We start from the raw sequence: 25,203 nt of genomic DNA on the forward strand, positions 1-25,203 counted from the left end.
GCATCTTTTTTTTTTTGAGATGGAGTTTCGTTGTTGTTACCCAGGCTGGAGTGCAATGGCGCGATCTCGGCTCACCACAACCTCTGCCTCCTGGGTTCAGGCAATTCTCCTGCCTCAGCCTTCTGAGTAGCTGGGATTACAGGCACGCGCCACCATGCCCAGCTAATTTTTGTATTTTTAGTAGAGATGGGGTTTCACCATGTTGACCAGGATGGTCTCGATCTCTTGACCTCGTGATCCACCTGCCTCGGCCTCCCAAAGTGCTGGGATTACAGGCGTGAGCCACCGCACCCGGCCTAGGTTTGCATCTTAAACATGATTCACTCAGTTTCACAAAAAGTGACATGCATGTGGGAGGGAGCACTCAAGAGATGGAGGCAAGAACATGGAAAGGTGGTCAGTTTTCTCTGGAAAGAGCAAACCATCGTTATGAAACGTGTGGATGTGAACACACATAGATATAAGGGGAGGGCCTGAGTCAGTGCACATCGCGGACATCTGTCCTCTTTCAAGAGCTCATTTCTGACTGTCCCACCTGCTGCTCTGCGAGCCTCTTCTGGATCTCTTGATCATTGCAGACATCATAAACAACAGGCTTGGAAAGCTCAGACTCAATTCGAGCCAACCAGGTGCGAAGGTTGCTCATGTTTTTGTCCAACTGCTGAATAAAAGCAAAGGTCTCCTTCAGCTTCTTCACCCTAAACATATTTGCAGAAAAAAAAAGCCCAATACTTAGTGGTGACAGAATGTGCCAATAAGGGCACTGCAGGGTAAAAAACAATCTACTTTGCTTTTATTTTATTATCAGGAACAACTCTCATATCACCAGATACAAGTTCTCAGAGAAGATGTGAAGCTTTACAAAGCTGTTATTTCTGTTGATTTTCAAAAGGACTGACAGTTAATCTACCTATGCAAATATGGAAGTCTTATCATTCCCAGAGTGAGATCCTGAGACCCAGTCCATTGTCCTGAGGCTTCCGAGGTGAGAAGATATGCCACTTTTTCTAAATGGAAACAACCACTCCTAACTTCTGTCCAGTTTCTGCAGCGGCCAGTCATCTACCCTGGGAGATTAAAGATGTTACACACCTGGTTCACAGTTCACTCAGTGGCATCTGGTCCACAAGGCCTCTCATGGGACCCTCCCCTTTGGCAGGGAACATGTGCCAAGCCCTACCACTTCTGCCTGAGGGGTTCGCCCACTTGTAGACATTGAACCGGCCCATGTGGGTGGATTATGGGGCAGCTCTGTCCGTCAAAAACGGAGGAGGCAAAGGAAATCTGCATGCGAGCGCAGTTCTAAATGTGATCTCCCTCGCCAATCTGCCTCCGCTCCCATCCAGCCCAACTCGGCGTGGAGCAGATTTGAAAACACACACATGGCATGCGTGCAGCTTGGCGTGCACGTCAACATGCTGTCAAGGGGAAGTGATGTAGCTGTTGAGGGAAAACAATCTTTTTTTGACATATAGACTAAAATAAGATGCTCCAATAAACTGCTTTCCTTAAAGTCCTCAAGTAGCGTGAGTAGAGCCAGGATCTGTCCTGGCATTCTGTGGGCATGGCGGCTCACGCCTGTAATCTCAGCACTTTGGGAGACTGAGGCCAATGGATCACGAGGTCAGGAGTTTGAGACCAGCTTTGGCCAACATGGTGAAACCCCGTCTCTACTAAAAATACAAAAAATTAGCCAGGCGTGGTGCCAGGTGCCTGTAATCCCAGCTACTTAGGAGGCTGAGGCAGGAGAATCACTTGATCCCAGGAGGTGGAGGTTGCAGTGAGCCGAGATCATGCCACACTCCAGACGAGGTGACAGAGCGAGATTCTGTCTCCAAAAAAAAAAAAAAAAAAAAAAAAAAGCAATGGCTCCAATGTAAAGTTCCTACTTATCAATATCTATGCTGGGAGATGCTGATGCTGTCAGAACCGCGCCCCATGGCTGGGAGCTAGAGAGAGAAATGAGGCACTGACCCGAACTCTCAGGAAACACTGCACTCCAGGCCTCCATCACCTCTTCCTTCACCGAACAACCTCCTCTCAGCCCCGTAGCCTTCCTGTCCACTTTTGGTTCTGCAGCCAAAGTGTAAATAAGTTTTACAAGGCATGTCTGACGCATGCTCAAAGCCTTCGACATTCCCTGCCCTACCCTGAAAACCTGGTTCAGCCCCTGATCTTTGTACCTCAAGCATTCAGGGGCCACTCTGCTCTAGCCTTTCGCGCTCTCAGACACTGAGCACCCACCAGGTCAGGGACCACCATGGCCAGACTGCAGCCGGCGTTTCCTCTGTACATGAAGCACCTCCCACAGCGCCTGGTGGGCAGAAAGCTCTCCACAAATGCTTGATGAATGATAAATACGGACAAACTCTTCCACTAGAAGCTATGATTTAAGCAGACCATGGAGTAGTCATGTAAGTGTAGATTAAAAAAAATTGTATCTTATGGTTGACCAAGTCAATCCAAGGGACTAACCTCTACTTCTAGTTCTATTACCAGATACTGTTAAGATTTAATGAAAGTCCTTTCACCTCAGCCCCCTTATTTCTAGTACACCTTCCAGGCCCCTTAACTTCAGGGAGGTGTAGCATCAGGTGAGGTGACGCCAGAACTCCAGAGACCAGCAGACCTGGATCCAAATTCCATTCTCCTATCTAAGAGCTCTGCACTCTGCAAACTACCCACCGCTGACTCCCAGTTTCCTCATTACTTGTAACATTATCCACCTTGCAGGTGGTGGTGAGATTGAAATAAGACGCTGCATGTAAAGTCATCGGCACAGAATGAATGCTGACTGGGACCACGTGACACTACCATCACACTTTATTTACACAGCTTGGACGTCACAAGTTCTTTCATAAATATTTTATTCTCAAGGGCAAGCCTGGAAGAAGGCCATGTAGTCTGGTGGTGGAAGAACACAGACTCTGTGGTCAGGGCCTGAGTTTGCGTCCTGGTCATGTTTAATGTCATCTGTAAAATGGTGTTAATAGGCCAGGCGCGATGTCTCACGCCTGTAATCCCAGCACTCTGGGAGGCTGAGACTGGCGGATCACGAGGTCAGGAGACCAGCCTAACCAACATGGTGAAACCCTGCCTCTACTAAAAATACAAAACTTAGCCATGTGTGGCGGTGCAAGCCTGTAATTCCAGCTACTCAGGAGGCTGAGGCAGGAGAATCACTTGAATCTGGGAGGCAGAAGTTGCATTGAGCCAAGATTGCGCCACTGAACACCAGCCTGGGCAACAAGAGCGAGACTCAATCTCAAAAAAAAAAAACAAAACAAAAACAAAACAAAACCCCCCGCCCCCCCCCCCACCCAAAAAAAAAGAAAAACCAGTAGTAGCAGTACCTTCCTTCACTGGGTAGCCAAGGGGACTGAATGAGCTATAACATCTGAAAGGCAGAATGCCTCAGAGATAAATGCCCAGCAACTTACAGTCATCGTAAGTTTCAAGGAGGCATGTTTTCCAAATTATATTCTTACTGCAAACACTACAAGGATATGTTCCCTTCAAAGCCACAGATGATTTATTAAAAAGGAAGTAATGAATCCGGGGCCAGGCCTGGATACAGCTGTATCCTAGATCCCACCTTCATTCCTACAGCTTCAGAGGTACACTCTCCTCACCCCAATAATCTTGCCACCTTGATTGTCCTGGTTCCAGAAAGAACACTCCAGGCAACTCCCAGGATGGCTGGGAGCCCCTGGCACCATGGGACAAAGAGTTCTCCATGCAGTTCCTAAGGGACTGCCGTCCTAGAAGGCTCTGCAGGAGAACAGGCCCGGCCACGAGAGCTTCCCAGGGTGGGGGAAGGGCTCAGGCTTGTGACTTCTGCACAGCTCTCTTGCCCTCCTCACTCCTCCCCTCTTCCCAGAATGAAATCTCCCACGGCCTTCATCTAGCTCTGATCCTATTCCACCGTAAGAATCCCAGACTCTTTCTTATTTTGAAAAGAAGAGGGCTAGAATCCAATTATTTCTTTATATACTTTTTCTTTTTTTTTCTGTTTCTTTCTTTATCTCCTCTCTTCTAACTTAAAAGCAATGAACAGAAGGTGGTGGCTCACGCTTGTAATCCTAGCACTTTGGGTGGCCAAAGCGGGCAGATCACAAGGTCAGGAGTTGGAGACCAGCCTGGCCAACATGGTCAAACTCCATCTCTACTAAAAATACAAAAAATTAGCTGGGTGTGGTGGTGCACACCTGTAGTCCCAGCTACTTGGGAGGCTGAGGCAGGAGAATCACTTGAACCCAGGAGGCACAAGTTGCGGTAAGCTGAGATCACACCACTGCACTCCAGCCTGGGCAACAGAGCAAGACTCCATCTCAAAAAAAAAAAAAAGAAAAGAAAAAGCAACGAACACACCAAAGAATGCAGGGGTTGAAATGAAGGGTGCTAACTAGCAACACAATAACCTGGGTACAGAGGCACAGGGGTGTGGTGATCTCGAACTCTGTTAACCCTGGGGGTCAGGTGTGCAACAGAGCAGAGGGGGTATGCAGAAGGTGGGGGAATAATTTGCTTGGTTTCCCCAGGACTGTAGTATCCAAAATGGGGTGCTCAGGACAAATCAATGGAATGTGGGAATAACATAGGAGACTGCCTATTGTCATCCCATTCTTTTAAAATGATAAACTTCATTACTAAAATGAAGCATCTGTATCCCATGCTGATGTCTACATGTGCCAGGCCTGTGGTACTTCACGTCAGTAACTCATTTACTTTTTTTTTTTTTTTTTTTTTTGAGATAGTCTCTGTTGCCCACGCTAGACTGTAGTGGTGAGATCTGGGCTCACTGCAACCTCCGCCTCCCAGTTTCAAGCAATTCTCCTGCCTCAGTCTCCCGCGTAGCTGGGGTTATAGGCGCATGGCACCATGCTCAGCTAATTTTTGTATTTTCAGTACAGACAGGGTTTCCCCATGTTGGCCAGGCTGGTCTCAAATTCCTGTCCTTGACCACCTGCCTTGGCCTCCCAAAGTGATGGCATTACAGGCGTCATTTACTCTTTATAACAATGCTAGGAGATAGGTAATATTATCTCTACTTGATAGATGAGGAAACTGAGGCACAGAGAGTAAATAGCTTGCCCAAGTCACGTGGTCAATAATGGAGTCAGGATTCTAACCTAGGCAGTCTGGTCTGGAGCTGCTTTTTTTTTTTTTTTTTGAGACAGAGTTTTGCTCTTGTTGCCCAGGCTGGAGTGGTACAGTGGCACAATCTTGGCTCACTGCAACCTCTGCCCTCCCGGATTCGAGCAATTCTCCTGCCTCAGCCTCCTGAGTACCTGGGATTATAAGCATGCACCACCACACCCAGCTAATTTTTTGTATTTTTAGTAGAGACGGGGTTTCACCATGTTGGTCCGGCTGGTCTTGAACTCCTGACCTCGTGATCCACTCACCCCGACCTCCCAGAGTGCTGGGATTACAGGCGTGCGCCACCGTGCTAGGTCCAAAGCTGCTGTTCTTAAGCACTACCCATCCTCTCACATAATCCCACACCCACTAACGTGCACATATGGGAGGTACAGGATTGTTTTGTTGCTGTCAGAGAACATGACCAGAAGTCTGGACTCATAGCTCAGGATCCACTGGGGGTAGGATCTGGGATAATGGATGCTACAGCTTGGGGTTCTCAGCTGGTGCCTGGGGAGGAGGCCAGAAGGCTCAATACATGCTGCCCACGTTTCCCTTCCATGATTTTCTTTCAGTAAACACTTAACCATTGCTTTGTCTTGGATCCTGCACACATTCTGAGGATTCAGAGATCACTAGAGGATAGGCCTTCTTCCCGAAGAGGTCATCACCTAACTTAGACGTAATGTTGACCTTATAATACAACAGGAGCTGCTCAATAAATAGCTGTTGAAGGCCGGGCACGGTGGCTCATGCCTGTAATCCCAGCACTTTGGGAGGCCGAGGCAGGTGGATCACTTGTGGCCAGGAGTTCGAGACTAGCCTGGCCAACATGGTGGAACCCTGTCTCTTAAAAAAAAAAGCTGTTGAAGGAGTGAATGATGTTCACTCATACCTTTCGATCTATCTGATTTGTCTTCTTCATAAAAGAGGTGGCCATGTTAGATTGTAAAGAAAAGAGGTAAAGACGGAGCATATCAGAGCCCTTTTTGCCACAAAGCCATCCTAGGAGCCACATGTGCTCCTCAGCCCTGGTTTCACACGGGCCAGCGAAGCGCTGCCAGACACTCGCATCAGAGGCTTACTTCGTGCAAATTCAAGAGGAAGTGACAAAGCACTCATCCAGCCAGGATGTAGCCTGTATATCCCAGACTCCATCTAGAGGAGTAATACCCCTAAATGCCGTTCCTCAGATCATCAGGTAACCACTTCCTCTGGGACCCATCAGGTGCGCTGCTGAGTATGCATCGCTCCCTTCTGTACAGACACTGTCATCTAATTATCACTTCTCCCAGGTCAGGAAGTATTTGTCTTCTGCACACCCAGGCAACTGACCTCCACATGTGAGGCCTTGTTAATACTGGTCTTGAACAATTTAAAATCTCGAGTTGATATCTGGAAATAAGAAAACCTATTCAGAACCCAGCCTGCCGGCACACAGAAGCAACCGCAGCACCGCCTGACATCAGCTACCTGAGCCGGCTGCTGCCATGGCCCTCATCTCTGCAGCTGCCCAGGTTTTTACCCAGGTGCTCTTAGCATTTTTCACACAGGCATTTCAACAAATAACATTTCTCCAGGAAAAGGCAGCGTTTAGAAACCCAGTTCTGAGAATCAGAAAAAGAAAAATTTTAAGTACAAAAGCCAAGTTTTCCACCTGCGTCGGCTCTTTATTGGGAGACCTGAACAAAAGCAAAATGTTTTCTATGAAACCAAACAAAAGAATTATGCCTAAGAGTCACTTTAAATTAGAAGAGTTCTTCTGCAGTGACTATGGGTAAAAATGCAGAAAAGAATCAAGGCAAATAAAGTTGTTCTTTTAACTAGCGATGGATGAGAATATAACACTGATGAACACTGCTCTCCTTCCAAACAAACAAAATCAAGGCAGGTTAGCATCATGCTATATACCAAGCCTAAGCCTTTACAATGATGAGGAAGGCTTTACATGTCAAATTTATATACATGGAATAATTTACCATTTAGTCCTATCCTCTAAGTGCTCAGGGGTCTACAGTTAAATTATAATAAAAGCCCTAAATCAGCCTAAGTTAACAAAACAATTCCTATGTCCATGTGGACAGCCTTATTTAAAAAATACTAAGGAAAACTGAGATGGTTCAAGCATCTCAATTTGTACTAATATAAACAAATAGTCAAACCTGTGGGCAGCTGTCAGTTCCAAAAAACACTGTTCAAATCCTGTACAATTGTATCTTTTTACGTGACTAAACATCCTTATGGCAAAATAATGCATTACTCCAAGATCCTGAAGACCTGATTTAGGGGCAGAGGCAGTACAACACACGTCTGAGCTCACTGCCTCTTTGAGGCATTTTTGTCACCGGAGGACTTCCATTTTCCACACCGCATAATCGCTCCTCTGCCCTGCTTGTCAGAGGCAGACTGCAGACACCACACGCATGCTGACGCTAGGAAAGAACCCATCCCCCGATGGCTGAGCACACACACTCCGCAGCCACCATCTCATCGGTGATTTCTATTGTAACCAAAGCGACACGGCCAGAGAGCAAGACGCAAGGGACAGCAGCTGGCGCCTCGGCCCTATGCAGAGCTGATGACGAAAATGGCACTTACTGTTGATGAGAAAAAATCATTCCTTATGCTTAAGCGAAAGCTCCAAGTTCCCGGCTGCACCTCCACCTCCCAGGGCCGAGGCAGCCCCTCCCCCTGCCCGGCGTGCCCTCTTCACTGGTTCAGCATCTTGCACAGAGGCGGACTCAGCCCTCTCCAAGGCTCCCTGTGGGCACGGCTGGCTTGCGGGCCACAGGGCAGGGCCAGCGGGAAGGAAGACACCTTCTTCTCCCCTGCTAACTGCAATTTTTAATCTCAGTTTTCTCCCTTCCAATAAACAAATATCTCCAGCTCTTTCCTCACACACACAGTCTTTGTTCTGAGGCTGCAGGATTGCAACGCTGGGAGAAGAAAGTCACAGTGTTATCTTGGCTATGGGTTATTTATGAAGTGCTATAAACGGAGAGAAGAAACATTTAGATTTGGGGCATGCAAAAGAGGATTTCTGTCCTCAAATTAAATTTCTCTGTTTCAGGTTTAAAACAAACAGCGAAACTGGAAGCCCCTGAGTCCAACAGGGATGACTTCCTCTCATCCTCTTAAAGAAGAAATTTCCCTGTGGGGGTTTTCTGCTCTGTCCTTTCGGTCCTAAACATCTTGGCTTAGAAGGGTCAGAGAGTTCATTTAGTTCATCTGGTTTGTGCCAAAACATTCTATTTTGCAGTATAAAGGGAATTTAGGACTTTGCAGAGGAAGAAAATTTGTAATTTTCCTTGCTAGCTCCTCCCAGGGTTTACCATAATGTGAGTGTTCTACAATTCCTCCTTATTCATAGCCTCAGTTTCTCCCGACAATCCTAAGTGGCAGTGCTCGGCTTGTGTCTAGGCTACCTTAGACTCATTCCCAGACTTATTCTGAGACTTGATATCATTTTTCCGGAGTCCCTAAAGCCCAACATTTAGTCCTTATTACATCCCCACCTTGAAACACAGCAAACACATGCTACACCAGTGGAATCCGAAGTGCAGGTCTGGCAATAGTTCACCCAAAATGCTGCATTAACTCAGGCCCACATGGTTGGCTGTTCCTGCAACCTGCTAAACACGAACCTCTGAGGCTGGACGTGCCTGATGCTGGCCATCAGCCTACTTGCTCATTACCCCAGTGATGGCTACTCTTTCCTTGGGGGAGTTCTCGGACCCTCAGGCATTTCTGCAGGGTCTGGGAGCGGCGGCCACCCATTCTAGAGGTAGAAGGATCAGGCTGATGAAGTGAGCAGCCTCACATCTGGCTCTCCCTGTGCTAAAATAACCTCTCAATCCGTCCAGTCCCATTGGATCAGGCAACCTGCTAAGACCAACGCAAGTCAACTTTGTGACTAGCAGCATTGTTTGCCCTTCCAAAAAACCTTGAGAAAATACAGATAAAAGGAGAACAATGAAAAGCTTTATCGGCTTCAAAAGGCACATGTATTCCTGCCCATTCTGCAAGGCATGGAAAACAATCTTAACTCACAATTGCCATGGTCATAACTTCTGAGTTTAATGATAACATTTTAATTGCCACTATAATAAAGTAGGTGGGCTTTTCAGTTTGGGAGGCAAAATGTAAATGATATGCTTGGTTTAAAAGTTCCTTTTGATGGATTTGATATTTCTGATAGTGAGAGCAATTCAGTCTAAACAGGAAGGAGCTAATCTTTGAGGTCATACAGTACCAGGAAAGTCCCTTCATGTCAGTAGCTTCATAAGGATGACAGGCCTTGCTAGTGGTGCTACTATCAGAGAGAAATTTAGGAGAGAGAACATAAAATTGATGACATTTGTTCACGACACATCGTAACATGACATCTTCTTCCATAATGAACATTCAGAAAGTACAAATAAGCAAAAATAAAATTAAAATCATTTTCATTAAAATGATTCCAACGACGAGAAAAACCAATGTAAGCTTTCTGGGGTGGTGGGGGGAGGAAGGGGGGGGTGGGTATGCCTTTCCACTTCACTGTCGAACCTATATCAGGCACTGAACGCTTTCCTCAGATTATTTGCACATGCCGCTAGAAAGAGTCTTAGTTCCTCAACCCGATCGCAAGACTTTAAAGGAATTCACCAAGATGTGTAACCTGCCAGAGGGACTCACTGAAGACACAGCCCAGCGTGTGGCTACAGAGCTCCTGCGTCATAGGACAAGCCAGGGTTTTCATTCATGAAATAGGCAGGGCATTCTAGGAAACAAAAGTAGATTAACTTTTAAGGAGTTCAATTATTGGTTTTTTTTTTTTTTTTTTTTTTTGAGATGAAAGTCTTGCCTTGTCACCTAGGCTGGAGTGCAATGGCATGATCTCGGCTCACTGCAACCTCCGCCTCCCGGGTTCAAGCCATTCTCCTGCCTCAGCCTCCCAAGTAGCTGGGATTACAGGCGTCCACCATGCCCAGCTAACTTTTTGTATCTTTAGTAGGGATTGGATTTCATCATGTTGGCCAGGCTGATCTCGAACTCCTGACTTCATAATCCGCCCACCTCAGCCTCCCAAAGTGTTGGGATTGCAGGCGTGAGCCACTGCACCCAGCCACAACTATTGGGTTTTTAAAAATGAGGGGAGGCATAGGTGAGATCAGGTGGCAGGTCAATTCCTTCTCTGACATCAGTCCCATTGACGGGATGAGATCCAAGGACCCTCTTTTCCGAGCTTCGGTCTGTGATGGCTGTGAAGGTTAATAACCCTGCATCTTTTTGTCTATCACCCACCAATCTGTATCTCAACTGTTCTTAGGTAATCCAGAACAGAGGATCACACAATTGGTAGTTCTGAAAAATAACTTCTGTAAGGTAGTTGTCCGTCCTGCATTCAGAAGTTTTTGCTAAGTTACTTTTCAAAGATGTTACTGAAGGCTGGATGTGGGCAGCTCATGCCTGTAATTCCAGCACTTCGGGGAAGCAGAGGTGGGAGGATTACTTGAGCCCAGGAACTCGAGACCAGCTTGGGCAATATGGTGAAACCCCATCTCTACAAAAAACAAACAACAAAAACAAAAATAAAAGTTTCTTGGGCATGGTGGTATGTGCTTGTAGTCCCAGCTACCTGGGAGGCTGAGGTGGGAGAACTGTTGGAGCCTGAGAGGTCGAGGCTGCAATGAGCTGTGATTGTGCCACTGTATTTTCAGCCTGGGCCATACAGCCAGACCTTGTCTCAAAAAAGAAGAGAGGGTCTAATAGGCACAGTAAAAAAAAAATAGCCGGGCACGGTGGCTCACGCCTGTAATCCCAGCACTTTGGGAGGCCGAGGCGGGTGGATCACGAGGTCAAGAGATCGAGACCATCCCGGTCAACATGGTGAAACCCCGTCTCTACTAAAAATACAAAAAATTAGCTGGGCATGGTGGCACGTGCCTGTAATCCCAGCTACTCAGGAGGCTGAGGCAGGAGAATTGCCTGAACCCAGGGGGCGGAGGTTGCAGTGAGCCGAGATCGCGCCATTACACTCCAGCCTGGGTAACAAGAGCGAAACTCCGTCTCAGAAAAAAAAAAAAAAAAAAAAAAAAGTTTAACTCTTTGTTTAATTTGACAAATGAACATAGAAGCATATATCATTTTTGTTTTTTTTCTTGAGACAGAGTCTCTCACCCAGGCTGGAGTGCAGTGGCATGATCTTGGCTCACTGCAACCTCTGCCACCAGGGTTCGGGTGATTTTCCTGCCTCAGCCTCCCGAGTAGCTGGGATTACACGCACCCGCCACCACACTCAGCTACTTTTCGTAGTTTTCAAAACTTCAAATGTAGATGGGGTTTCACCATCTTGGCCAGGTAGATCTTTAACTCCTGACCTCATGATCCCACCTGCCTTGGCCTTCCAAAGTGCTAGGATTATAAGCATGAGCCATAGCACCTGGCCCAGAAGCATATAATACCACCATGCCTGGCTAATTTTCTATTTTTAGTAGAGATGGGGTTTCTCCATGTTGGTCAGGCTGATCTCAAACTCCCGACCTCAGGTGATTCATCCGCCTCAGCCTCCCAAAGTGCTGGGATTATAGGCGTGAGGCACCATGCCTGGTCAATCTTTTTTTATTTCCAATTTCTTTCTTTGTTTTTTTTTTGAGATGGAGTCTTGCTCTGTTGCCAGGCTGGAGTGCAGTGGTGTAATCTCGGATCACTGTAACCTCCGCCTCCCAGGTTCAAGCAATTCTCTTGCCTTAGCCTCCTCAGTAGCTGGGACTATAGGCCCACACCACCAGGCCCAGTTAATTTTTGTATTTTTAGTAGAGATGGGGTTTCACCATGTTGGCCAGGATGGTCTCGATCTCTTGACCTTGTGATCTGCCCACCTCGGCCTCCCAAAACGCTGGGATTACAGGCATGAGCCACTGCACAGGGCTGGCCAATCTTAATTTTAACAAGAGATGCTATTCCCTGCCAAAGGGCCAAAGCAGCAGAATACTGTGGGCAGGATGGAAAAGGGTGCATGGTGTCCTGGATCTGGTGGGCAAATGAAGCCATCAGGGAGTCCTGCGGAGCAGGTTCTTGTTGCCACTGTTCAAACATAGTCTGCAGCCTGTTCTTCCAACCCTTCCTTCCCTTTTACAATGCCCAGGGTGAAGTCAGCATCAGGGATTCTATGTAAGGCTGATTTATGACAGGTCCAAGTTTGCTGCCTCAACCCGCAGATTCACCTGAACAATAAACTTAGCTAATAGCTTCTCAGCCTAGCCCTTGCTTTAAAAGAAGAAAAATGATTCCCCCCCAAATTCCTCAGGGCCGAAGGGATTAGGCATTCAACATGTACTGCTCGTTGCAGTGTTTCAAATGAGAGGGTCTGGGCTGTCAGGCAGGGGACACTGCCTGAGTTGAAATCCCGGTTGAGTCACATGCTGGCTGTGTAACTATGGGTAAGTTACTTAGCATCAGTCCTCAGTTTCCCTATCTGTGAGTAAAATGGGGCAATGATGTTTACATTTCATAATCACAATGTTTACGTGAAATCATATACAAAAGGCGTATTAAGAATATAGGCAGCTGACAATACATTTGCTATTATTTCAACTCCTTTTTCCCCATTTGTTCTTTCCAAAAAGATGAATAGTTTCACTCACTGTTTTATCTCTTTCCCACCAAAACGTTGGCTGAAGACAGGCAGCCAAAGAGGCAGCGAGGAAAGCAAACAGCTTGTTCCACTCCAGTGTGACATAAGCAGAGCATGGATGATTAAGAATGGACTGTCACTCTAACTGTCAGGGAACATTAGCTAGATTTTGATCCTGTATGATCCATGAACGGGCATGATGCCATCCTACCTTCGAATAGTGCCAAGGGCCCGAGAAGACTTAGGCTATAAAGGCGACCACGAAGACACAATTTATCCCACAGAAATTATCTTATTCTTAACAAACACGCTAAAACATTTCTTCATTTCAACAAACATCTGATGCACTATCCTAAGCTCTGAGAATGAGGTAGTCCAGTTGCAGGCCTCCCTGGGAAAGATCTCTCATCACCAGATGTAACTGATAGAATCATCTTCCACTCAATAAACATGTGACTTAAGAGTCTTCTTATGGGAAAGTAACAAAAACAACCACTCCATAAATGCTGGCCCATACATGCTGGCTCATATGTGATATGCTGGCCCTATACCAAAGGCATAACACATATCCTTGCAGCGGACAGTACGAGTGTCCTCTGATGTGAGCCAATTAGACCCATTTTACAGGTGTAGAAACTGAGGCTTAGAAAGGTTAAATCACACACTCAAGATTCCACAGTGAATAAGTGGGAAAGTCAGGAATGGCTCAAAACCTGTGCTCTTAATCCTTACTTAGGTTTCCACCATGCATTTCTGTAGATTTTTTTTTTTTTTTCCAAATTGCCGGTGGAGAAAAGTTCAACTTGGGCCAGTCTATGATGCCAGCCAAATCCCCCTAATATTTGTCTTCAGCAAACCCTCCACTGCTAAGGAACCAGGCATAACTCAGATTTTTTTAGGGGGCTAAGTATTTAGCTGAGATTTAAAGTCTTTAGGTCAAGTGCGGTGGCTCACACCTGTTATCCCAGAACTTTGGGAGGCTGAGGCAGGTGGATCACGAGGTCAGGAGTTCAAGACCAGCCTGACCAAGATAATGAAACCCTGTTTCCACTAAAAATACAAAAATTATTTTTAGTGGAAATAAAATGGTGGTGGCATGCACCTGTAATCCCAGCTACTCGGGAGGCTGAAACAGGAGAATCGCTTGAAACCAGGAGGCAGAGGTTGCAGTGAGCTGAGATCGCACCACTGCACTCCAGCCTGGGCAACAAGAGCAAAACTCGGTCTCAAAAACAAAAACAAACAAAAGTCTTCTATGATTTATCCCCAGCCTATCCTCCTGGCTCGTCTCCTATGCTGGGGTCAACAGGACTTCTCATCACCTCCTGAATGGCTTTGATGCTGCTCTATCCTGTCCGCTTTGCTCTCAACATATGTGTCACCGTCTCTGCCACCAGTAACCGCCAGGAATCTCAATCTCTCATTCAGGACCATCTGGGAACACAGCCCCTCTGTTAGGCTCTTCCTAATCCCAGGAAGATGGGATCTGAGCTCTCAAACCACTTGGTTTTACAGCTGCTCAGATACCCACTCCCATGAAGGTAACTGATGCATCTTACTTTCTGCCTGTAATTCTCATAGCATTTAGCCCAGTGCCTCTGTTGACTGACTCAGGTTCACTTATGGTTTCCAGGAGACAATGAGGTAAACAAGATGCCAAATTATGAAGACTATCTTACTTTCATCACCCCCCAAATTCTTCATTCACCTTATAGGTTCTCCTGTATATTCCAAATTCGATGTGTGTTCAAAACATCTGCTCACACTGCTGCAGAAAGAACCCGTGTGGCCAGTGGAAACACAGCTGCACAAGCGGTCCCAAGGCCAAGTGAGTATTCTCTGTGTGCCAGGTGGCCACTGAAAAAACATCCACTTGGAGTTTGTCTTCAGAGAGGGGATTTGAAGACAAGACATTTTAGAACTTTGGGTATCGTCGTCATTTTGGGAGGAGAGAGAAAATTATTAGCTCTATTTCTGGTAAGACTACACTGGCAAATACAGCTTTGATTTGTGGCCCTCTGATTTAGGATTTGGTTGTGCCCAAATCCACACCCTAGGACAAGACGACCATGAGAGGCCTGGCACTCTGAGCCCACATGCTTACAGAAGACTCCTGCCCCTGTGGGTAGTGGGGCAGTCATGGGCCCCCAGCCTCCAGAAACTGGGCCTGGGCCCTGACCTGCCTGATTTGCCATACTGAGGCAGGAACAACAGCCGTGATTTCACTGCAGGAACACGCACATGCTAACAGAGTCAGAATTTCTAAACAATAACCCCTCCCAAGGATCCCTTTCCAAATAAGTTTCCAACTCTCATATAAAACTACTCTAATTCATGTGAAGTTGTAAGCTAAAGAAGAAATATTAACATGGAATATACTAGCATATAATTTTTTAAATAATATAGAAAGAATTTCCACTCATTTTTATCAACCTTTGCCTTAATCTGTAAACTTATAAAATTGCTGGATCATGTTAGAGGAAGCTCAGTTTACTAGATCTGTAAAATAATCACTGTTCCTGGAGAGTAAGAATCATTTTTAGGCCGTTTCTTACCTTGATCCGATGACATCAAAAAGATGTTGCCAACGATCGTTAACTTTGTTGAGCTTGTCATCGATCTCAGCTGCTCTCGATTTGTTGCTGGCCTTGATCAACTGGTCACCCATCTGCTTTAACTGCAACTTGTTTTCACTGAACAAGTTTATTTCTTCCATGCAGTCCTGGCAAAGGCACCAAAACACAAAGCCTGGATTATTACCCGAAAGTCATTTCTTCTCCTGCCACAAACATAGAGTTGCCTCTTGAAATTTAAAAAAAAAAAAAAAAAAAAAAAAAATCGGCCAGGCATAGTAGCTCATACTAATAATCCCAGCAGTTTGGGAGGCCAAGGCAGAAGGATCACTCGAGTCCAGGAGTTCAAGACTAGCCTTTGCAACGCAGTAAGATCCCACTGTTTCCTCTCACCGATTTCTTCTAACCTACTTGGGAGCTGAGGACAACTGGGCATAACTAATTAGCCTGCTATGGGTTAGTTTCCCTGAGGTTTGACTGAGTGGTGTTTTGGGTGACTGCAGCGAGAATGTTCTTATTACCTTTCCCTGTGGGGATCAGTTACCATTTCAAAATTATGAGCCTTGCTGCTGTTGGCCTCTCCCCTTTGGCCAGGGGAGCTTTTTTTTCCTCTTGAGACAGAGTTTTTGCTCTGTCGCCCAGGCTGGAGTGCAATGGCACGATCTTGGCTCACTGCAACCTCTGCCTCCCAAGTAGCTGGGATTACAGGCACCCACCACCACACCAGACTAATTTTTGTATTTTTAGTAGAGACAAGGTTTCACCATGTGTCAGCCAGGCTGGTCTTGAACTCTTGACCTCAGGTAATCCACCCACCTAGGCCTCCCAAAGTGCTAGGATTACAGGCATGAGCCACTGTGCCCAGCCAAGGGGAGCTTCTCAATAACAACTAGAGAAACTCTAACTCACTTGGGCAAGAGCTGATGTGTAAGGATATGTAAGCCCCTTCCCTGGCCAAACTTTCTAACGGAGAGAAAGCAACTCTTTTCAGTACCATGCCCACTGACAGTGGTCTCATACTCCCATCTCTTTGGAACCTTCTCTCTTCTAACTGTTCTCTCAAAAGGATCAAAAACAGTGAAGTCCCTTCAAATTTCTAAAATTCCCGGGAACATACTTGTAACATTCTACCTGTTTGGGCCTAGGAGAGAGGAGAATGGAGAATTCCACTGTAGTCATAACTACATCCACCTGGTGTCCTCCCTTACCTTCTGTAACTTTTCAATCATTTCTTCGATACTAATATCTGCTGTCTGTAGAACTTTGTTTTCCATCTGCACCAGCCAGGCACACAACTCTTTATTTTTTTCATTGAATACAATCCACGAATTGAGTCTGTCTTCAATCTCCTGTTTACGTATAGCCACCTGCGAATGAAAATACATTTGGCAGCTGAGTATCACCAGGAAGGAAAGCACCCGCTTCTCTCTCTCACATCAAAAAGACAGTTTCATTCATTTTAATCAGTAGCTCTCTACACGTGCACTTCTGTTTTTGCCTCTTAAAAACCTAGGATTTAGCACCAACAGATGTTCCTTACACCTGTGATAAATGCCGTAAAAAGTAACAAAAAAGAGACCGCAACTGAAAGGACTGTTTTACCCAATACACGTGTGTTACTATCCGGTTACATTAAACATTAGAAACAGGAACAGCTAGATGAACATATAACTCAAATCCTTGTCCTTTTAACCACAAATCAAATCCTTATACCTACATAAGAACAATGTCCTGTCTATTTAATTTAAAAACTATTAATCCAGATATAATGTAAATCAAACATAATGTAAACAGACCAGAAAAACTACATTCATTTAAATGTCCTAGTGTTATGCTTCAAAACAAAGCAAAACCAAAAACATTGTACATCACTCATTTAACCCACTTTCCCATTATGCACTGTGGCTTTTGGATGGACACCATGGAAATAGCACCAGCAGCTGGTCCACAGAAAGCAGGCTGACCCCAAAATTCGCAATACCCCATTATGCATAAGTAACCTCTAAACCGACATCAGCTAAGGGTCCTCTTCCTTAAAGGTTTACATTTTACTACTTTTTTTTTTTTTTTTTTTTTTTTTTTTTGAGACGGAGTTTCACTCTTGTTACCCAGGCTGGAGTGCAATGGCGCGATCTCGGCTCACTGCAACCTCCGCCTCCTGGGTTCAGGCAATTCTCCTGCCTCAGCCTCCTGAGTAGCTGGGATTACAGGCACGCGCCACCATGCCCAGCTAATTTTTTTTTGTATTTTTAGTAGAGACGGGGTTTCACCATATTGACCAGGATGGTCTCGATCTCTTGACCTCGTGATCCACCCATCTCGGCCTCCCAAAGTGCTGGGATTACAGGCGTGAGCCACCGCGCCCGGCCTACATTTTACTACTTAAATATAAATTTAAGTAATGCAAATCAGCCTTCTTAGGTGGAAAAAAGTATTCCCAGGTTTTAAGAATCTTCAAGCATCTTAAGAGTTAACAGGGGGTGGCTAAGAGTTCTTTTGATAAAGTTTTGACACCCCACTATATGGACCAGGAAACCAAGGTTGAATTCTCTTGAGATTTTCCTGTTGATAAAGAAACCTCTGCTCTTTTCAGAGGAGGAAATACTAATGCTTATATATCCTACCAAGCCAAATGTGTTAAAAAGGCTTGAAAAACTATCCTAGAAAAACAAGTGTTGTGTTTCCATTCCTCAGGGCATCTGTTTATTTTAGCTCTTAAAACCGCTGGCATTTTGCACAGTGCCGTTCTGACTGATTGGCTTCATAATAGTAACAATCAGGAACATCTGGGTTCCAGTCTTCCGGTCTACCTTAACTTTTAGAATACTTTTCATATATTCTAAACATTTTCTTTTATATAAAATTTGAAAAGTTCTAAAAGAACATTTAAAATTAGGGTACACTGTGAATATTAAATACTAAAATCAAGAAGAACAACGTGTCTGAATTTCAACTTTCTGAACACATCTCTTCTTAATTATTCACACAAATGAGATTAAGGAATTTATTTTCGTTAGAATTCCATGCTCTTAAAACAAAGATCTTTAAGACTATTTGAACCCCTTAATTCAATCTTGATCCTGTCACAAGCATATACAATACTGTATTAATAGAATCCCATTCTTAATAAGTCGAAGTAATCCACTGAGACACAACGTAGCAGTTGGTCATTTCTCTTAGAGAATTTTACAAACCAGCTACTTGAAATAAATATCAGATTGCATATGAATGCAGAGTACGCATAGGAAATGCTCCCATGCCTGCTGGGCACTAAGGAAGACTCCTGCTGTTAGGCCCAGAAGAGACTCCTAAAGGACCTTTTCACTGGGTCCTGCTTCTGATGCACTGATTAGGACTTGTCACTTACAAAAGCCAGAGAGCAGTCTACACATCTGATCAGAACTGCAATTTTGGTCTCCACTTAAGGTGACTTTTTAAAAAGCTTATTAAAAGCGTGCAAAGTTCTAGCATGTAGCGCTAAAAACAAAAGGGCCAAATCTGTTAAACCATGTTGCTGCCTTCCAAAGGAGCAGCAGCTGGGCCAGGGGTCCCACTGAAAAGGGCCTCTGGTTCAATGAAATTAAGCTGCTTTCTAGTTTGGCCTTCAGAGACGTTTCAATCCACTCCCAAGCAGCCGTGCCCTGCAGTGAACTAACTTACCCTAAGGCAGAGGTCCTCCCATTGTCTGTGCAAATGCTCTATTTGCTCCTTCAAAACCATCACGTCTTCCACGAGAACGTGCCGGGTTAAGTCCGCCTTCATAGTTTGAAGTTCTTTCAAGTTTTGAGTCCAGCTAGCCAAAGACTTTTCTAGTTCCTGCATTTAAGCACAAGAAGGGGGTAAAAAGCCTTCAACTCAAGCGGCTGTTGTTTCCAAACCTGTAGGCTAATCCTTTGATTAGGCTCTGGGGGAGGGGAGGCCAGGAAAGGGGGAGGGACCTTCTGAATGGGGAACAGCCCCAGGCGAGCGCCTGCAGTCTTGGTTGGCCAGTACTCCACCACCTTTTTCTCAAAGGAATACTCTTCCACCTTTATTTTCATTTCCTCAGGTAGCTCTGATTTTGATAGAATTTATTCTATTTAAGGTCATGCAGGTCTTTATTTAGAGGAAAGTGTATTTGGAGTCTAATAATCTTTACACGCACACACATAATTTTTAATCCTGAAACTACATTTCAGATAGATATAAAGTGTGATTTTCCAGTAAAAAAGAAAAAAAAAACCTAAGAAATGTATTGTTGCCACTGTGGCAATCATGTAACAGCAATGACTTCTGTTCCAAGGGAATTATTTTTGGTTACCTTGTGAAAAGAATGAGTGAGTATAATGGAAGAAAAAAATAAACTTTTCTAATTGGCAAAGATTAGTTAGCAGATAATTTTCTGGCCATGGAAACATCTATCTTAAAATGAAGCATCGGCAGTCTCAGTGGCTCATGCCTGTAATCCCAGCAGTTTGGAAGCCCAAGGTGGGCGGATCACATGACGTCAGGAGTTTGAGACCAGCCTAGCCAACATGAAACTCTGCCTCTACTAAAAATACAAAAATTAGCTAGGTGTGGTGGCACGCACCTGCAATCCTAGCTACTTGGAAGGCTGAGACAAGAAAATTACTTGAACCTGAGAGGCAGAGGTTGCAGTGACCCGAGACTGCACGTCACTGCACTCCATTCTGGGCAATGGTGAGTGAGACTGTCTCACACACACAAAAAGAAGCATCTGTCAAATTGAAACTTTTTGAACTCTACAATTTACTTAACAGAATTACCTTCACAGCAGGGAAGTTAAAAGGAAACAGCCGCCGGGCGCGGTGGCTCAAGCCTGTAATCCCAGCACTTTGGGAGGCCGAGGCGGGTGGATCACGAGGTCGAGAGATCGAGACCATCCTGGTCAACATGGTGAAACCCTGTCTCTACTAAAAATACAAAAAAAAATTAGCTGGGCATGGTGGCTCGTGCCTGTAATCCCAGCTACTCAGGAGGCTGAGGCAGGAGAATTGCCTGAACCCAGGAGGCGGAGGTTGCGGTGAGCCGAGATCGTGCCATTGCACTCCAGCCTGGGTAACAAGAGCGAAACTCCGCCTCAAAAAAAAAAACAAACAAAAAACAAAAACAAACAAAAAAAACAAAACAAAACAAAAAAAAAGGAAACAGCCAAAACACTCAAGGGTCCGCCAGGTTTTCATTGTGCTTACAATTCTGCATAACTTGGCACATTTTAAGGGTCTTCAGTCCTATCTGTCAACTGAAATCTGAAATAAGATACTATGCCTTTTAAATTATTATTATTTTGAGACAGAGTCTCAACCAGTTGCCCAGGCTAGAGTACAGTGGCACGATCATGGCTTACTGCAGCCTTGACTGACCTCTTGGGCTCAATCCTCATACCTCAGCCTCTAGAGTAGCTGGGACTATAAGCACACATCATCACACCTGGCTAATTTTTAAATTTTTTTTGTAAAGATGGAGGTCTCATCATGTTGCCCAGGCTGGTCATGAACGCCCCAGCTCCAGGGACCCTCTTGCCTCAGCCCCCTGAAGCGCTGGCATGACAAGGGTGAGCCACCATGCCCTGCAGATACTATGCCTAAAATCAGGGATAAGTTTGAAGGGCCCTAACAATGTGTTAATGCTGATTGATTTTCACAGGTCTAAAAGCTACACTGGTATGATTTCATAACTTACCAGCAAGAATTTATGTTTAATAAAATGGCCCAGAGAATTCTTTTTAAAGGTTGCATGAACACTGAGGAATAACACTTTTCTCAGAAGATAAATCACTAGGTATTTAACATTTTTATTACCTGCTTTTGGTCTCATAACCGGTTCCAGTAAAGCAGGTGACAACAGATTCCACAGTGGAACATTACGGAAAGCTACATAACATAAAGGGGACCACCTACCGGCTGAGGTGTACCACTGACTGGCTTGAAATCTGGAAACCGCTGAGCTTCAGTTTCCCAGTCACGTGGCAGGAAGCTCAGCCTGTCCAGCGCCCTGCTTAAAGGTGCTGGCTCTGCCGCCAAGTTATGCACGGCCAGGTTTCAATCAGTTTGGTCTGAATACTTATAATACTGACAATCAGAAGGCGTACAGTCACTGGATAAGGCTGACTCTCATTTAACTCTCAGTGCCCTTTTCCCCTCTAACACTCAGCATGTTTAGTTTTATACACACAAACACACACACAGACACACACACACACACACACACACACAGTTTCTATGCATACAGTGAGGCTCTCTGGTAGACTGGACTATTAGCTGCATACATGACAGGCACCATGACAACAGTGCTCACTGCTGCAGTGCCCAGAACCTGCCATGGTGCTGGTGGACAGCAAGTTTTCAGATACGAAAATGTATGTCTCAACAACTTTAAAACGTTCATAAACACTAAATGAAAAAAGCAGAGTGTCAACCAATATATAGAATGAGGTATCTTGTGCAAGTTTACTATAGGTGATGATCACAGTTTGTATAAAAATGTCAACAATCATGCCTATCTTTAAATTAAATTGCCCCAGATTTGCAACCAAACTGTCATAAGAGAAGCCAGGTAAGTTTTCATCATCTTCATTCAACCAGATAAATTACCTATATCACAAGACCACCTAAGCCGGGTGCGGTGTCTCACACCTGTAATCCCAGCACTTTGGGAGGCTGAGGCAGGCAGATCACGAGGTCAGAAGTTCGAGATAAGCCTGGCTAACATGATGAAACCCTGTCTCTACTAAAGATACAAAAAATTAGCTGGGCGTGGTGGTGGACGCCTGTAATCCCAGCTACTTGGGAGGCTGAGGCAGGAGAATCATTTGAACCTGGGAGGCCGAGGTTGCAGTGAGCTGACATTCGCCATTGCACTCCAGCCTGGGTGACAAGGCGAGACTTTGCCAAAAAAAAAAAAAAAAAAAAAAAAAAAAAAAAAAAAGAAAAGAAGACTACCTGAAAATTTCCAGTTTTTTACGTAACACAGGATGTAAAACTTCAAGTTGTTTGACTACAAAAAGCAGTGTGTTGCACAGGAGTTGACTGGACTCTCTCCAGTATCGAGACAGCATTGAAGCCTTGCCTGTGGACTCAACTACCAGGAGAACTGTCAAGTCCCATTTCTCTGTACTACCATTTGGGTAAAGGAGGACCAAACAAGAATGGGTACATAAATAAATTTTGGCCTGTACATGTATATTCTGTCTTTGGAAAAACATGCAACAAACTTGTAATATTGTTTCTGTAGAGAGGAACTGATAAAAGAAACATTTATCACAGATGCCTTTTGCACATTCTGAATTTTGAACCATGTGACTATATTACTTATACAAAAATTATTTTTTAATTGATTTTTTTTTTTTTTTTTTTTTGAGACGGAGTTTCGCTCTTGTTACCCAGGCTGGAGTGCAATGGCGTGATCTCGGCTCACCGCAACCTCCGCCTCCTGGGCTCAGGCAATTCTCCTGCCTCAGCCTCCTAAGTAGCTGGGATTACAGGCACGTGCCACCATGCCCAGCTAATTTTTTGCACCTTTAGTAGAGACGGGGTTTCACCATGTTGACCAGGACAGTCTCGATCTCTCGACCTCGTGATCCACCCGCCTCGGCCTCCCAAAGTGCTGGGATTACAGGCTTGAGCCACCGCGCCCGGCCTTGATTTTTTTTTTGAGACGGAGTTTCACTCTTGTTACCCAGGCTGGAGTGCAATGGCGCAATCTCAGCTCACCGCAACCTCTGCCCCCTGGGTTCAGGCAATTCTCCTGCCTCAGCCTCCTGAGTAGCTGGGATTACAGGCACGCGCCACCATGCCCAGCTAATTTTTTGTGATTTTAGTAGAGATGGGGTTTCACCATGTTGACCAGGATGGTCTCGATCTCTTGACCTCGTGATCCACCCGTCTCGGCCTCCCAAAGTGCTGGGATTACAGGTGTGAGCCACTACGCCCGGCCACAAAAATTATTTAAAAACCAAATTGTTCCAAGGACCCAATCTTTGGACAAGTGTAATGAAACACAGATGTCTACTGTAGCAATTTTCATAATAGTGAAGTTAAAATATACATACAGCATATATGTAAGGAAATAATTGCATTCCTCGACTTGGCTGCAGTTGGAATATAATTTTTTTTAAATCTTTTTTCTATTTTTTAAAATTTATTTTATTTAGTTTTTGAGATTCAGTTCCACTCTCACTGCCCAAGATAGAGTGCAATGGTGCATTCTTGCCTCACTGCAACCTCCTCCTCTCGGGTTCAAGCGATTCTCCTGCCTCAGCCTCCCGAGTAGCTGGGATTGCAGCCACCCGTCACCACACCTAGCTCATTTTTTTTGTGTGTATTTTTAGCAGAGACGAGGTTTCACTATATTGTCCAGGCTGGACTTAAACTCCTAACTTGAGGTGACCTGGCCATCTCAGCCTCCCAAAGTGCTGGTATTATTATAGGCGTGAACCACTATGCCCGGCTTTTTCTTTTTCTTTTTGCAGCTGTGCTTAGAAGGGAATATAGATATATATATATATATTTTCTTTTTCTTTTTTTTTAAGTAGAGACGGGGTTTTACCATGCTGGCCAGGCTGGTCTTGAACTGCTGGTTATCTGCCCACTTTGGCCTCTCAAACTGCTGGGATTACAGGCGTGAGCCACCACATCCAGCCAGGAATATAAGTTTATGAGGAGGAAAGTGAAGCTCAAATTGGTCAAGTGGCTAGCATATCTCCCCCAGGTGAATCAGGGATGAAACACACTGATCTGGACAATCTTTGGGTTACTTGGGATCTTTCTGGAATACGGTCATGGGTTGAATGAACTCAATGCTCTCTGCCTTTCCCTGATTCTTTCCACTGATAAACAGGATGCTGAGACTGTGAAAGCTGAAAAGCTCCCACTGGAAACAGAGATGATACTTGAGGAAAATCATGGCTGCTCAAGGTTTGCATTTCACATTCTGCACAGGTTTCTAGACCTTACGGAAGGAAACTATGTATCAGCTGAGAGCACTACTCCAAATTCTCTGTTGTTACCAAAGTCTTGCTCTAAACCGAATGAGGTAGGGATGATAAAAACTTTGAATATTAGAGATAGAAATCCTGTTAACCTAATAAAGCCACTAACTGACCCATCACCAGCAAATATCACACTTAATAGTGAAATGTTAGAATCATTTTCTTTAAAAATGAAGAATGACATGAAAGAGTCAGCTCTTAATACTTCTGCTTAACAATGTTTCAGAGGTATTGGCCCATGTAGGAAAAATAGGAAAAAAAAAAAAAAAAAAAAGGATATGAAAAAGAAGAAAGAAACAAAAATAACCTTGTCATTATTGACAGATGATGTTAGTCTCATAGACACCCAAAATACATAAGCTAATTATTGGAATTAACATAAGAGTTTAGCAAGATGTTAAACATAAATCTGCGAAGACCCAAAGACCAACTGCATTTCTAGGCACCAGGAATAATCAGTTATAAAATATAATTAGAAAAAGGCAGTATTTTCAATAGCTTCAAAAATATCAACCAAGAAATAACTAACAAAAGACATATCTTTTGTGATGAAGAAAATGATAACAAGAATAAGCCGGGTGCGGTGGCTCATGCCTGTAATCCCAGCACTTTGGGAGGTCGAGGCGGGTGGATCATCTGAGGTCAGGAGTTAAGAGACCAGCCTGGCCAACATGGTGAAACCCTGTTTTTACTAAAAATACAAAAATTAGCTGGGCATGGTGGTGAGCACCTGTAATCTCAGCTACTCAGGAAGCTGAGGCAGGAGAATCCCTTGAACCGGGGAGGGAAAAGTTGCAGTGAGCCAAGATCGTGCCATTGCACTCCAGCCTGGGTGACAAGAACAAAACTCCATCTCATAAAAAGAAAGAAAAGAGAAGAGA

General features: G+C 44.8%; 1 protein-coding gene across 9 annotated transcripts in view; it reads right to left on the reverse strand.

Moving 5' to 3' along the window:
- The window catches only part of SYNE2 (spectrin repeat containing nuclear envelope protein 2), a 390,475-nt gene that overhangs the window by 21,906 nt on the left and 343,366 nt on the right, over window positions 1-25,203 (reverse strand). For 7 of the 9 annotated variants that reach the window (XM_074393137.1, XM_074393136.1, XM_074393135.1 and 4 more), the window contains 4 exons: window positions 18,994-19,149; window positions 16,542-16,700; window positions 15,316-15,482; window positions 536-698 (listed from right to left, as the gene is read on the reverse strand). In XM_074393137.1, the coding sequence (XP_074249238.1) occupies window positions 536-698; window positions 15,316-15,482; window positions 16,542-16,700; window positions 18,994-19,149 (645 nt within the window). Of the gene's footprint in view, window positions 1-535; window positions 699-1,852; window positions 2,074-7,740; window positions 9,584-15,315; window positions 15,483-16,541; window positions 16,701-18,993; window positions 19,150-25,203 lie in introns of those variants that run through there. The other 2 variants (XM_074393138.1, XM_039468654.2) reach the window with 2 other exon arrangements.

This window comes from Saimiri boliviensis, chromosome 2 (assembly GCF_048565385.1).
Source record: "Saimiri boliviensis isolate mSaiBol1 chromosome 2, mSaiBol1.pri, whole genome shotgun sequence".
Taxonomy (NCBI): Eukaryota; Metazoa; Chordata; class Mammalia; order Primates; family Cebidae; genus Saimiri; species Saimiri boliviensis.